Source organism: Zingiber officinale, chromosome 6A (assembly GCF_018446385.1).
Source record: "Zingiber officinale cultivar Zhangliang chromosome 6A, Zo_v1.1, whole genome shotgun sequence".
In the NCBI taxonomy this organism is placed as follows: domain Eukaryota; kingdom Viridiplantae; phylum Streptophyta; class Magnoliopsida; order Zingiberales; family Zingiberaceae; genus Zingiber; species Zingiber officinale.
Window position 1 is genome coordinate 50,553,015 of NC_055997.1, and position 12,204 is coordinate 50,565,218.

The 12,204-nt window shown below is 38.7% G+C and overlaps 1 protein-coding gene across 4 annotated transcripts; it reads right to left on the reverse strand.

Moving 5' to 3' along the window:
* Positions 1 to 212: 212 nt before the first annotated feature.
* LOC121996352 (cleavage stimulating factor 64-like) lies at positions 213 to 5,310 on the reverse strand. 4 transcript variants are annotated; one of them, XM_042550292.1, is made up of 8 exons: positions 5,180 to 5,310; positions 4,764 to 4,975; positions 4,595 to 4,672; positions 2,748 to 2,786; positions 2,105 to 2,665; positions 1,939 to 2,019; positions 893 to 1,090; positions 213 to 780 (listed from the first exon to the last, which is right to left on the reverse strand). In XM_042550292.1, the coding sequence occupies exons 2-8, from the start codon at positions 4,881 to 4,883 to the stop codon at positions 658 to 660; spliced, it is 1,200 nt and encodes a 399-aa protein (XP_042406226.1). In that variant the 5' UTR covers positions 4,884 to 4,975; positions 5,180 to 5,310; the 3' UTR covers positions 213 to 657. The 4 variants fall into 4 exon arrangements, with proteins under 4 accessions (XP_042406226.1, XP_042406225.1, XP_042406228.1 ...); XM_042550291.1 differs by having other exon boundaries at positions 4,764 to 5,001; positions 5,180 to 5,282; XM_042550294.1 differs by lacking the exon at positions 5,180 to 5,310 and having other exon boundaries at positions 893 to 1,084; positions 4,764 to 5,000.
* Between the last annotated feature and the right edge of the window lie 6,894 nt (positions 5,311 to 12,204).

The following is a 12,204-nucleotide window of genomic DNA, read 5'->3' on the forward strand; positions in this document are numbered from 1 at the left end:
CGACTACAAGATTGACGTAGGAACTATAACGGACATTTCAATAATGTGAACTATGGGAGATTCTCTCTACCACTATTTTCTCTAGGCACGGACATCTTTGGGGTCATTAGAAAGCATAAAATGTGACGTTAGGAAGGATGACAAGAAAAATACACATATTGGAACACATTTCAAAACCATATGCCAAATGCATTTGATTCATACCATCACAATTCTCCATTAACTCTAGTTCCACTACATAGTAATCACTTGCTACAGTTAGAGTTCATCAAACATCTGCGAATACAATTTAAAAACATTACAGGTGGAAGTCATCCCTCTAATTCAATAAGTGTTACATCAAGAGGACAAAAGCTCCAAATTCCCAAGTCCAAAGCAAACAAGAACAAAAGAAACTCATGAAACAAAATGTTGATATAGATAGTAGATTGCCGCAGTCTTGGCGAGGGAACAAAGTAGTGACATGTCTCATTCAGGTTAGAATTCATGATCTAAACCAATCTAGTTATTACCCATCAGACCTCCCTCCTCCGTCTATCAAATGCAGCCAAACACATCAAGGCAGGAAGTTAAATCATCAATAACGACTCCGATCAAGTAGGGAACAGGCTGGCACCATAAATACATGAATCCTTAAAGGGATGAGTGATATCACCACTATCTTAGCATGTCCTGAAGTTGAAACACTTGATTCCTCTGCTCTGGAGGTAAAAGATGGATCTGTTCTGGAGTAAGGCTCATAACTTGCTGAAGCAATGCCTTCTCCATTTCTGGAGTCAACTGCAAACAATGAACTATAGATCAAGCATGGTCTTTTTTTTGTCATAATTAAAGAAACTAGCTCAGACTTGTGAAAGAGAATAAACAAAGGCAGCATCATAAAGCCTATTACCGGTGGAGGGCGAGGTGGCTGACCACTTGAGCCTCCAGCCATCTGACCAGAAGCCATTAGCGGAGCTAGTCCTGGCACTTGAGCACCCATTTTTGATAATTCTGATGGGCCAGGTGCCCAAGGGGTTCCTCTATCAATTTGCATTGCGTTGCCAATTTGGTTGGCATAGTCTGGACCCAAGTGAGAACCTACCTGCTGCTTAAAAATTACCAACTTCGTTCAGTAGGATAATTATGCATTAAAGCAACTACATATGATGTGTTGACGTTACAGAGCTGCTTTGATTTAAATATAACGGATGGAAGTGATATGTAGCCATATATCCCAATCAAACTGCTTATGCCAACTTTTTGAGGTCAACTAGGTACATTAAAAAATTAAGAAAATTTTATTCTATGTCTACCCCATAATATAACAAATTAATATCAGATAGATTAGTTTAAAAACAACATGAAGCTAAGATTAATGACTACTGCTATATCTTCTGACAGAAAACATAGGGTTTGCAGAGAAAAGGAAAAGTAATTTGAGATGTAAAGTTATCAAGATTAGATCCACAAAATCAGTCTAGTAACACATTTGGGCTGCCTGTAGCATACACAGCCTGAATACCTTAACATAAAGGTCGTCCTTCTACATGTGTAGTGCATATAGTTGCGGCCGCATAATCAATTTTCTAAACCATGTATTCCACCATATGCACCCTATACAAGATGATGGGTCTATTATGATGCTGCAAAGAAACCAATGTTAGGTTGATCTGATATATGCAGCCTCTCATTGCCCTCAACCTAGAAGTGACACTGGTGCAAAATGTGAGATTCTTTACTTTCTCTCTTCATCTTCATCCTCTCCCTCTTTGATGTATATATAGACCAATACATGTGCAGTTCAAATAAAATATGATCGATTAGATTAAAAAAATGATATAAAAATTAAGTTTTGGCTATCATAATTGAGTCAAAAAACCACTCTTATGAGTATGATCAATGCTACATTAAAAGTTAAATTGTTATCCTGTGCAGATGAGCAGAATAGAAATGCACCTGATAGATATGTTGAGGCAGCAGCTGGTTAGGAAGTGGAAGTTGTCCTTGCAGGAAGGAAGCTGAAGGGCCAGCACCCGGCTGAATAATTCGAAAAAATGTCAAATTTTGTGACATCATTTAAACTGGAAAAAAAAAACAACTAACAGAATAGTGTTTTACTTACATTGAACAAGTTGTGTAATGGAAGTTGATGAGGCACATTTGGTGGCTGAAAAGCAAGAGAATGAGCCATATGTGGTTGAAGTTGATGGTTAAAAGTTTGCATTGGTCTAGGCTGCAGCGGTAATGGTGGCTGCAGTGCCTGGTTGAATATTCCAGGATTTTGCAAAGATTGTTGTGGCTGCACAGAAACCATTGGCATATGGGATGGAAGGGTAGAATTGTGCGGAGGACCAGGAGCAGGCAAAGTCAAGCTTGGATGGTGGGAAGAATGTGCAGGTACTGAAGGAATTTGCATGGGCGGAAAGCTCTTGGCTTGTGGTGCTGAAGGTGGCAAAGGAATCTGCAATGATTGCCCAGTCAATGAAGGAACAGATGCAACTGGAAGTGGCAGGGAAGGTTGTGTTAGTTGTTGTGATCTAGCTGATGGCGGATTCTGAGATAAACTAGGTTCACCCTGTCCTACAAGTTTAGCTGACTGCTTTTGCGAATCTTGAGCATTAGATGGCTGTCCAATCTGTGCAGGTTGTGGCTGTGATATCTGTTGCTGTTGAAGGTTGGGCATCTATGAAAAAGGAAGGCAGTAATTCTTAATAAAGAGTCTTTATCAAACTGGCTATTAAAAAATTAAAGAGTATTAATATTACCACTTTTGGAGGCTGCACCATTCCAAGCATTATTTGTGCCTGAAATTAACCAAAAATCAGTCCAAACCTACCAGTATTTTATCTGCAGAAAAATAAATTATATGAAACGAAGATGTGAAAGTTTATCATAGCTAAAGTGCAACTATTGATTTCCCCGTCATCTTTTATTGAAGCGAAGGACCAAGAGAATCAGTTCTCTCAAGTCAACACGAATATTTATTAGTGCTATCACAGACCCTTGTTGGTACAACAGAAATCCAGTTTGGTAAATTGATAAGCTAACAAAGTGAAAATCTTAAATGTAATGTATTATAGAACACATAGCATCAAAACACTGACCTTCACAAAACTTTGGGTCAATGTTTTATTAAATAAAAAATCTTGATTCAAAATCTACTGCCACCCAATTATAGTTCAGTTTACTAGGTCACTCACAACCATGATACTAATGTGGATCCAAAAAATAAGGATAGGTTCGGATAGATCATATAATCTTAAATGAATACAGGACACGTTACTCCAGAAGACACTTAAAGCAAAGTGCAGAGCAACTTATATGTCCATAGACCAATACTTAAGTTTTACACAGCATAATTAATGTTATCAGGTTAAAAAGTATATTCTTCCTCTTAAGAATCTGATATCTAAATTGCTATTATATTACAGTTATTAAGCTTTCTTTTGACAATTATTTTTTAGCACATTAACACAACATATGCAACACAGAGGAGTCCTCATAAAGTAGCATTGCTTTTTTCAATCGATGAGTACAAAACCAATTATCTCTCCTTCAAGTAGATTTTTTATTTTATCCATCTAGCAACAGTAAATAGCAAACAAAAAGTGAATCTCAACTATTTGGTTTTTTCTGCACTCGGACTCTATGTAAGGCCTATCCATCTACATATCACTATAACACAAATCATCTTAAACTTTGCCTCACCATGAGCCAGCACTAATCAAGTATAACAGCATGAATCCGAATATCAAACTGACTGGACATGCATTCTATTTTTTTTTCATATGCTCATAAAAATAATTATAAATGTTCCAAAACAATTTGTGTAGTTTGAAAATGTTTATGGAACACCTTAAACATTTAAATAACACTGACAAAGCGACGCCTTTTTCTTAAATTTTTCAGGTCCTAATTAGAAATTAACATTTCCACAAAAATGGCTGCAATTTTTGTTAAGAATCATCTAATGCAAGGTAAAGTTTATCAAACTTAAAAATTTTGGAATTATATCATACAATTTAATCTTTTTTCTCAATGTGAAAGTGAACTGTAATGCAACTTTGAAAAATACAAACAAAATTTACTAATTTATGTAGCCATAACAAAGCAGACTCCATCTAGTAGGATAAGGTTTGGTTGTTGTTGTTGTTGTTGTTGTATGCAGCCATAACAAGCAAAATAATCAAGAAGAGTTGGCTAGAAACAGACAACAATTACTTTTCTCACCAGTAATTATATATGATGACTTTACTTAGAAACCTAATCATGGTTCCATGATCAAACCAGTAATTATTAAAATTTGTGTTGGGTTTGGCTCCATGATTTAAAATAAGATTAATTTGATTCTAGAAACTTTGATATCAACATCATCACTAGATTATGAATAAAACGAAATAAAAAGAGTAAAAGATCACCAAATGCATGAAGCACATTATTTGCAAGAAGAAAATATTATATAGAAGAATGAGTAATCACAGGATTAATGCCCGTGCAGAACTTGGATCAACTTAATAATTCAATCCCAAGCTATAAAAAAATAGATAGAAACTTGCTTTACTTTTATGTGACAGATGGTCAAAAGGGAAGCAAGTTACAGTAGATAATTAACCTGGAAGAGAGCTCGAGTTAGCTGAGGATTATCAATGAGAATTTGCCTCGCCTGTTTTTGATTCTGATCTATTAAAACCTTCAAAAATAAGAATAAAAATATTAATGCAAAATAATTCCCTTCTTGAGTACATGAAAAAGAAAAAAAGAGAAAGGGAACAAGAGCATACTTTCATTTGAGACATGATCTCATACAATTGAGCTTTTGGCAAGTTAGCGAACTGGGAAGTGAGGCCATCGCCAGCTGGCATCTGCTGTTGCTGTTGCTGCTGCGAATGCTGTGCAGCCATTGTTCTAGGCCCTTCCACCTTTCTCTCGCTGGTTTGCTCAGGAACGTTCTCGTTTCCCAAAATTTATGACTCAGAAATTTATGAATTGCATCCTTGGGTAAGACCAGGACAAACCGAGCTATCAAAATCCAGAACAAAAAACTAATTGTGAAAAATGCATAAGAGGAGTAAATCAAAGCCTACCCTAGTCCCAGACCCGCCCCCCCCCCCCCCCTTTCCTCGCGTCTATCAACAGAGGAACAGGAGTGTCGATAATACGATAAAATAATTGAAAAGAAAAGGAGCAAAGAAAGTACCAATAGTCGTCGGCGAACTAAGGTTCGATTTGGCCGGCGCTACGGAGAGAGCATGGCGAAGAAGAAAGAGGAGAAGACTAATGGGGATTAGGGCAAAATCGGGTTCATCGGATGGTTTTATATAGTATCGGCCTATCGGGTCGAATTGGTGCGTCCTTGTGAACCGTTTCACCTAAAATATCACGCCTTTTTACTTAGATAAGTTTGTGAAATTATTAAATCACGTAGGTTAATTTGAAAATATGAGATCATCTATGCTTTACTGATTTTATCCCTGTTATTATTTCCAATCGAATCGATTTTTTTTTATCAATCGAACTATTTTCATATCAATCAATTTCAATTAAAATAAGTTGATCAACCAATTTAGTGACCTAGAGATTTTAAATTATATGAAACTAGTTTATATATGTTTATCAAGTTATCTTGATTATATTCATACCATCAAATATCAATTTAACCCGATATATTGAGAGCAATGAGATTTTGAATATGAAAATATATTTAAAAAATTAATTAGTGTTCAAAAAATCATTACTCTCAATATATTAGGTTAAATTGATGTTTGAATACATTGATATAATTATGAGAACTAAACGAACATGGAAAAATTGATTTCGTTTGTCCATCAAACAATTTTTCCCAAAATAAATTTTTCAAAAATCGATTCAACTAGAAAAAACTCAGTCGAATCGATTTCGAAAAATCCATTGTGAATAATAATATTTTTTTTAAAAAATGATTCATGTTGAAACGAACACTACACTTAACATATTATGTCAAATTGATATTTGAGAGTATTTATATAATTAGAAGAATTAGACCAACACATAGAAATATATTTCATATTATTCCGAAGTCTCTAAGTCCATCAGCTGGTTTTGGACAATTTTGACTGAAACGACTCATGGATCTAGAGACTTTAGAATAATATAAAACTAGGGCTCTATATGTTCGTCTACTTCTTCTGATTATATCTATGTCCTCAAATATCAATTTGATCAGATATATTAAAAGTAATAATTTTTTAACCTGAAAATGAGTTTGAAAAACTAATTGTTGGTCCTTTATTATTAAAAGAATTTCAAAATTTGTTCTTAGAAATACTTTCATTTGGTGCTTCCAGTGCGCGAACTTCCCCTTGAACTTTGGCAGGTTGAGGCTTGGTCTGACCATCGATTTTTTTGCTTCGATCAACGATTAGTCCTTTTGAAGTGTCCTTACTCTGATATCAATTGTTGGTCCCGTATGACTGGCAAGAGGGGGTGAATTGTCCTGAAAAGACAAATATACCCTTATTGGAACTTGCGACTTTGATTAAGACAAACACTTTAAAAACAAAATTGAACCGCATAAAAAGAAGTACGAAACAAAAAGGATTTACTTGGTTTACAACCAGGGAGGTTACTAATCCAAGGTAAATGTAGCTCAACTAGAAGACTCCTTCTTCGACACAAGTCAGAGGTGGAGAAGCCTTGTACATGACATTGACAGTGCAGAAACTTGAGAACAGAATAAGAATTTTGAGTATAGAAATTGTTGTACTAAATCTCGCGCTCTAGGGCTCCTTTTATAGGCTCACTAATTGAAGTGACCATTTTTTAACGTGACGCGGTCCTAGTACCCGGACCCTCTCCTGGCATCCCCAACTGGTCGCCTACTGGTCGTCTTAATCTGTTTCACAATGATAAAGGGATAAAAATTTATCCACTCCCGGACACTCGGACCATCTCCGAGCGCTCGGACTGATGCCGACGTGGACCCAAATTTGATCCACTAAGAAGAGGCGCTCGTTGGGCACCAAAATGGTCCTGGCACCCGTACCATCTTGTCCGAGCACCCAGAAGGTCTGGGTACCCAGATCGGTCAGCTTCATGCTGATCGTCCAGCACCTTCTCCAGTCGCTGGCTTTGTCTCCAGTCGCTTGGGTAATGCTTCGGCCTTCCAGAGTTAAGCTCATCATAACCCAACTCTAGCCTTCTCCTCGTCCCTCAAAAGTGTCGTGCACATCCTTCTGGCTCTACCGGTGTACTCTTCCACAGCTTCTCATCCCTTAGATACATTGAGCCCATCAACTTGCGTGCTATTCTTCTCGTCCGCTGCGTGTTTCACTCGACTTCTTGTGATGACAAGCTCCTGCACACTTAGACACAAGAATCAAATACATAGGACCTAACGTGATTTGGTTGACCATATCAAAACCAACATAGGTACTTACACCATCAACATGCCCTCACCTCAGCTTACACCCGTCCGAGAAGCCACCTCAGTCCAATCCTCTGAGCGGACTTTATCCGCTCTTCCTTCCATCAATCTAACTCTAAAGGAGGCCATCTCATAGCTGAATGACTCTCCGACAACCTATGTACATGTATCCCCCACTCTCCCCGCTACTCCTCTCGCCAAAGCTCCACCAGCCATAGCTTCCAACATTGAGCCAAAAGGTTCTACCAATTCTCCACCGCCTACAATCTACCATCCGCACAAGCTATATCTTCTCCATCTACTTCCCAACTGATCAATGGTCGAATATTAGTAAGGGGCCAGTTAATAGAAGCCTAGAGCAAGCTATGAGCTAGCTGGATGAACACACACAAGTAGAGGCGATGGACGAGTATTTATATGATTTGACTATGGTATGCTTTAACTTTCCGATTATCTTTTACTTTGAACGCCTCTGATGATGTTTTTTCTATAGCAGTGGGTGATTGGGATGGGCCTAGCACACAAATTATCTCAGCTAACCTAAGAAAATCAAGCCCTGAAGAAGCGCTTATTAGAGGTAGGCTCCATTTATGCTCCAACCTGCTTGCCCTAGGGAAGTCAAGTGCCACTCGACCAGCTAAACGAGTTGGAGAGCTAACTCTAGGAGGCTCGGTCGTCAATAACTGTTGGGGTAAAGAGAGCATAGAAGGCTAAGGTTGCTTTAAAAACTTTAGAGGATAAGCTCCACTCAGAATCAGTCTATCGACAAAAATAGTGGTAGAGTTGGATGAGAAGATTGTAGAAGTCCAGCGCATCTCCGTTCAATTAGAGGAATCAAAGGCTGCACATATTGCAGAGATGGCTACTAAAGAATCCGAGCTAGCGGCCCAAACACAACTTGCATCTAAGTGACATCAAAGTTTGGATGACTAAAGAATGGAGCTGAAATCTTTGCAGATAGACTTAGAAGCCAGCCAAAATGCTCTGACCACCTCTAAATTTGAACTAGCGGGTTCTTCTTCTGAGCTAACAGCTACCCAGGCAGAGCTAGTTGTCCATCAAGAGGGGGAAGACGAGCAGTTCGAGACAATGAAGACATTCTTCCTCCAATCACATGACTTTAACTTATTGATCGCCGACTCCATTTCCAAGGCTCTCCTTCTTGGAGCTGATGGTGCGGTTAAGCTGTTGGTGCAATCATGCCCTGGAAGTTTCAATGTGTTGATAATTATTTAAGTTTAGGTTAATACGGTTGAACTAACAGCTAGTTGTCCATCAAGAGGGGGAAGACGAGCAGTTCGAGACAATGAAGACATTCTTCCTCCAATCACATGACTTTAACTTATTGATCGCCGACTCCATTTCCAAGGCTCTCCTTCTTGGAGCTGATGGTGCGGTTAAGCTGTTGGTGCAATCATGCCCTGGAAGTTTCAATGTGTTGACAATTATTTAAGTTTAGGTTAATACGGTTGAACTAACATGCATTGTGAGTTTGCAGGAGGAGTTTCTTGCAGGTCAGAAGACCAGATGCAAGAGAAGACCAAGAAGGTCGAGGACTGGATTCTTGGCAAAAAGAGTTCTTGCAGGTCAGAAGACCAGATGCAAGGCAAGAGAAGTCCAAGAAGGTCGGGGACCGGATTCTTGGCAAGAGAAGCTCCTGCAAGTCACAAGATTATGTGTGTGATAGGCTCACTGTCAGAGATCGACTGGAAAATCGATTCAGACATGGCTGTGCGGAAAATTGCCTCTGAATCGATCAGCCGATCGATTTAAGGTAAGGCAATCGATTGGCTGATCGATTGGTAAAGTTCTGCGCAGCACAGAATGCATCTGGATCGATCAGCCGATCGATTCAAGTTACTGAATCGATCGGCCGATCGATCCGTGAACATTCTGTGCGAAGCACAGAATCGTTCTGAATCGATCATCCGATCGATTCAAGGGATTGAATCGATCTGTGCGAAGCACAGAATCACACTGAATCGATCCGCCGATCGATTCAAGGTATTGAATCGATCGGCCGATCGATTCACGCAGTTGCTAATTTCATGAGCAAGCGCTTGAATCGATTCAAACGCTGCCCCAATCGATCCAAGTCAAATAAAAGAATCTGCACCGTCGATCTTGACGCGATGGTTTCCAACGGATAGTTGTGAATCGATTGGAATATGACCTCAATCGATCCACGGCGACGGCGGCGTGAGAAACGGCTAGTTTTCTCAACGTATAAAACACGGAAAGAAGTTGGAAAACATATACAACGAAAAACATACTGTTCCATTGCTCTCCAAGCCTTTTGAAAGCTCTCAAGTGATCAAGATTCAAAAGAAAGGGTTCAAGCTCCTCTCCACTACGTACTGAAATCTCACCTGCAAAGAAGAAGCTGATTAAAGCTTGTAATCCTTCTCTACTTCTTCTTTGTAGCGTTTGTGATATTTATTTTGAAGAAAAGGAAGAGGTGTATTTCTGTTAAGGTTTCTCCACCTTCGGTGTGATTCCGAGAAGGAGGGTTTTTGATAGTGAAAGAGTGTGAGTGGTGTGGATCCTTGGATTAGTCACCTCCTTGAGGAGGTGGATACCAAGTAAATAACGGTGTTAGCATTGCCTTCAGATTTCCGATGTGCAAAACAAAGTTGGTCAGAAAAAGAAGTGAGCCATTCACCCCCCCTCTAGCTCAACCGATCCTAACAAGTGGTATCAGAGCATTGGTTTGCTTTTGAGGATTCATCGTCAAGAAAGCACAAGTCAAAGAGTTACAAGATGTCAATGAAGGAGGGACATAGTACTTCACGACCACCATTCTATGAAGGCAGCAATTTTGCTTATTGGAAGAGCCGCATGGAACACTATCTCATGACCGAAATTGATATATGGTTCTCAATCACGGAGGGATTCATGGCGCCAACTGAAAATGGAAAAATGCTTGAGTCATCCAAGTGGACTGTTGAACAAAAAATGAAGGCTCAAGCAAATGCAAAGGCGATTGTGACTCTTCAATGTGGATTAAGCTCGGAACAACTCAACAAAGTTGGACCCTTTAAGAGTGCCAAGGATTTATGGGATAAACTTATTGAACTAAATGAAGGCACCAAGGATTCAAGAATTGCAAAGAGGGATTTGTTGATAAATCAACTTCAAAACTTCACCATGAAGGATGGAGAAACGGTAAGCTCACTACATGGGAGATTCAAGGAACTCCTAAATGGTCTTCATTCAGTTGGAGAGAGTGTGGAGAACCGAGATCTCATAAGGTATGCTTTAAAATCTTTCCCAAGAAACTCTTTATGGTCATCCATGGTGGATGCTTATAAGGTTTCAAGGGATTTGTCAATAGTGAAATTGGATGAATTATTTTGTGAACTTGAATTGCATGAGCAAGCTAACACAAGCCATAAGGAGAAAGGTATAGCATTGGTTGCAGGTGAAAAGAGCAAAAAGAAGCACAAAGAAAAGAAGAAGGAGAAGAAGGAATCATCTTCAGAATCTGAGCGAGATAGTGATAGTGATAGTGATAGTGATGAAGAGCTATCATCAAGTGAAATGGCAAACTTCGTTAGAAGAATGATGAGACATTCAAGGAAGTTTGACAAGAAGGATGTTAAGAAAATCTTCAATGATGAGAAAAGAAAAGGTAAATCTCTTGTGGATTCTAAGAATAAAACTGATGTAATTTGCTATGAATGTAAGAAAAAGGGGCACTATAAAACGGAGTGTCCAAAGTTGAAGAAGCAAGAGGAAAAGATCAAGAAAAAGAAGAAGGCGTTGAAAGCCACATGGGATGACTCATCATCAAGCTCATCGGAAGAAGATGAAAGGAAGAGCTCAAAGCACATGGCTCTCATGGCCTTAAGTCATGTAGAAGATAGTGAAGATGAAGATAGTCATGAAGAAGATGTGGAGTCTTCAAGTGAGTCATCTTCTAGTGATGATGAGGTAATTTCTCCCAAGCTTGATAAGATGTATGCCACCATTGCATGCTTAACCAATGCACTAGCTAAATCAAAAGGGAAGGTCAAGAGATTGCAAAATGAATTGAAATCACTCAAAAATGAAATTGTGCCATGTGAAAGTTGCATGCTTCATGAAAATGACAAAAATGATGTTGATGATCTTGAAAAAGAAAATGTATCATTGAAATCACAAGTTGATGATCTTAGATGTGCTCTAGTAAAATTTACTTCAAGCTCAAAATACTTAGACATGATTCTAGGAGCTCAAAGAGGCGTGTACAATAAAGCGGGACTAGGTTTTCAAATCTCAAGATAAGGAAGTTAAATTCATGTCCCTAATTAGTAGAAACCATGCTTCAAGGGTTAAGGTTGTTCAAGCTTGGGTACCCAAGAAATTTGTTATTGATGCTACCGGACCCAAAGTGTGGGTACCAAAACATTTGGTTCATCGTGTTTAAACAGGCATGCGCAAAGGGGGAGCATCCAACAACATGGTTCGTAGATAGTGGATGCTCTAAGCATATGACAGGAGACTCATCAAAATTTTCATCATTTAGACACAAAAGTAAAGGTACCGTTTCTTTTGGTAATAGTGGTGAGCTAAAAGTTATAGGAATTGGAGATATTAGAATTTCCGAGAAATTTGTAATAAAAAATGTGTTACTAGTAAAAGGCATGGCTTTTAATCTCTTGAGTGTTAGTCAACTATGTGACTCGGGGTATAGAGTTGAGTTCAACTCATCTCAATGCCTAGTCAAACATAGTGAACTAAACACCAATGTTCTCATAGGCCATAGAAAAGAAAATATTTATTAAGTTGAACTATTTGGTGCTACTAATGTGTTTGCTAAGTGTCTCATGTCCAAAGAA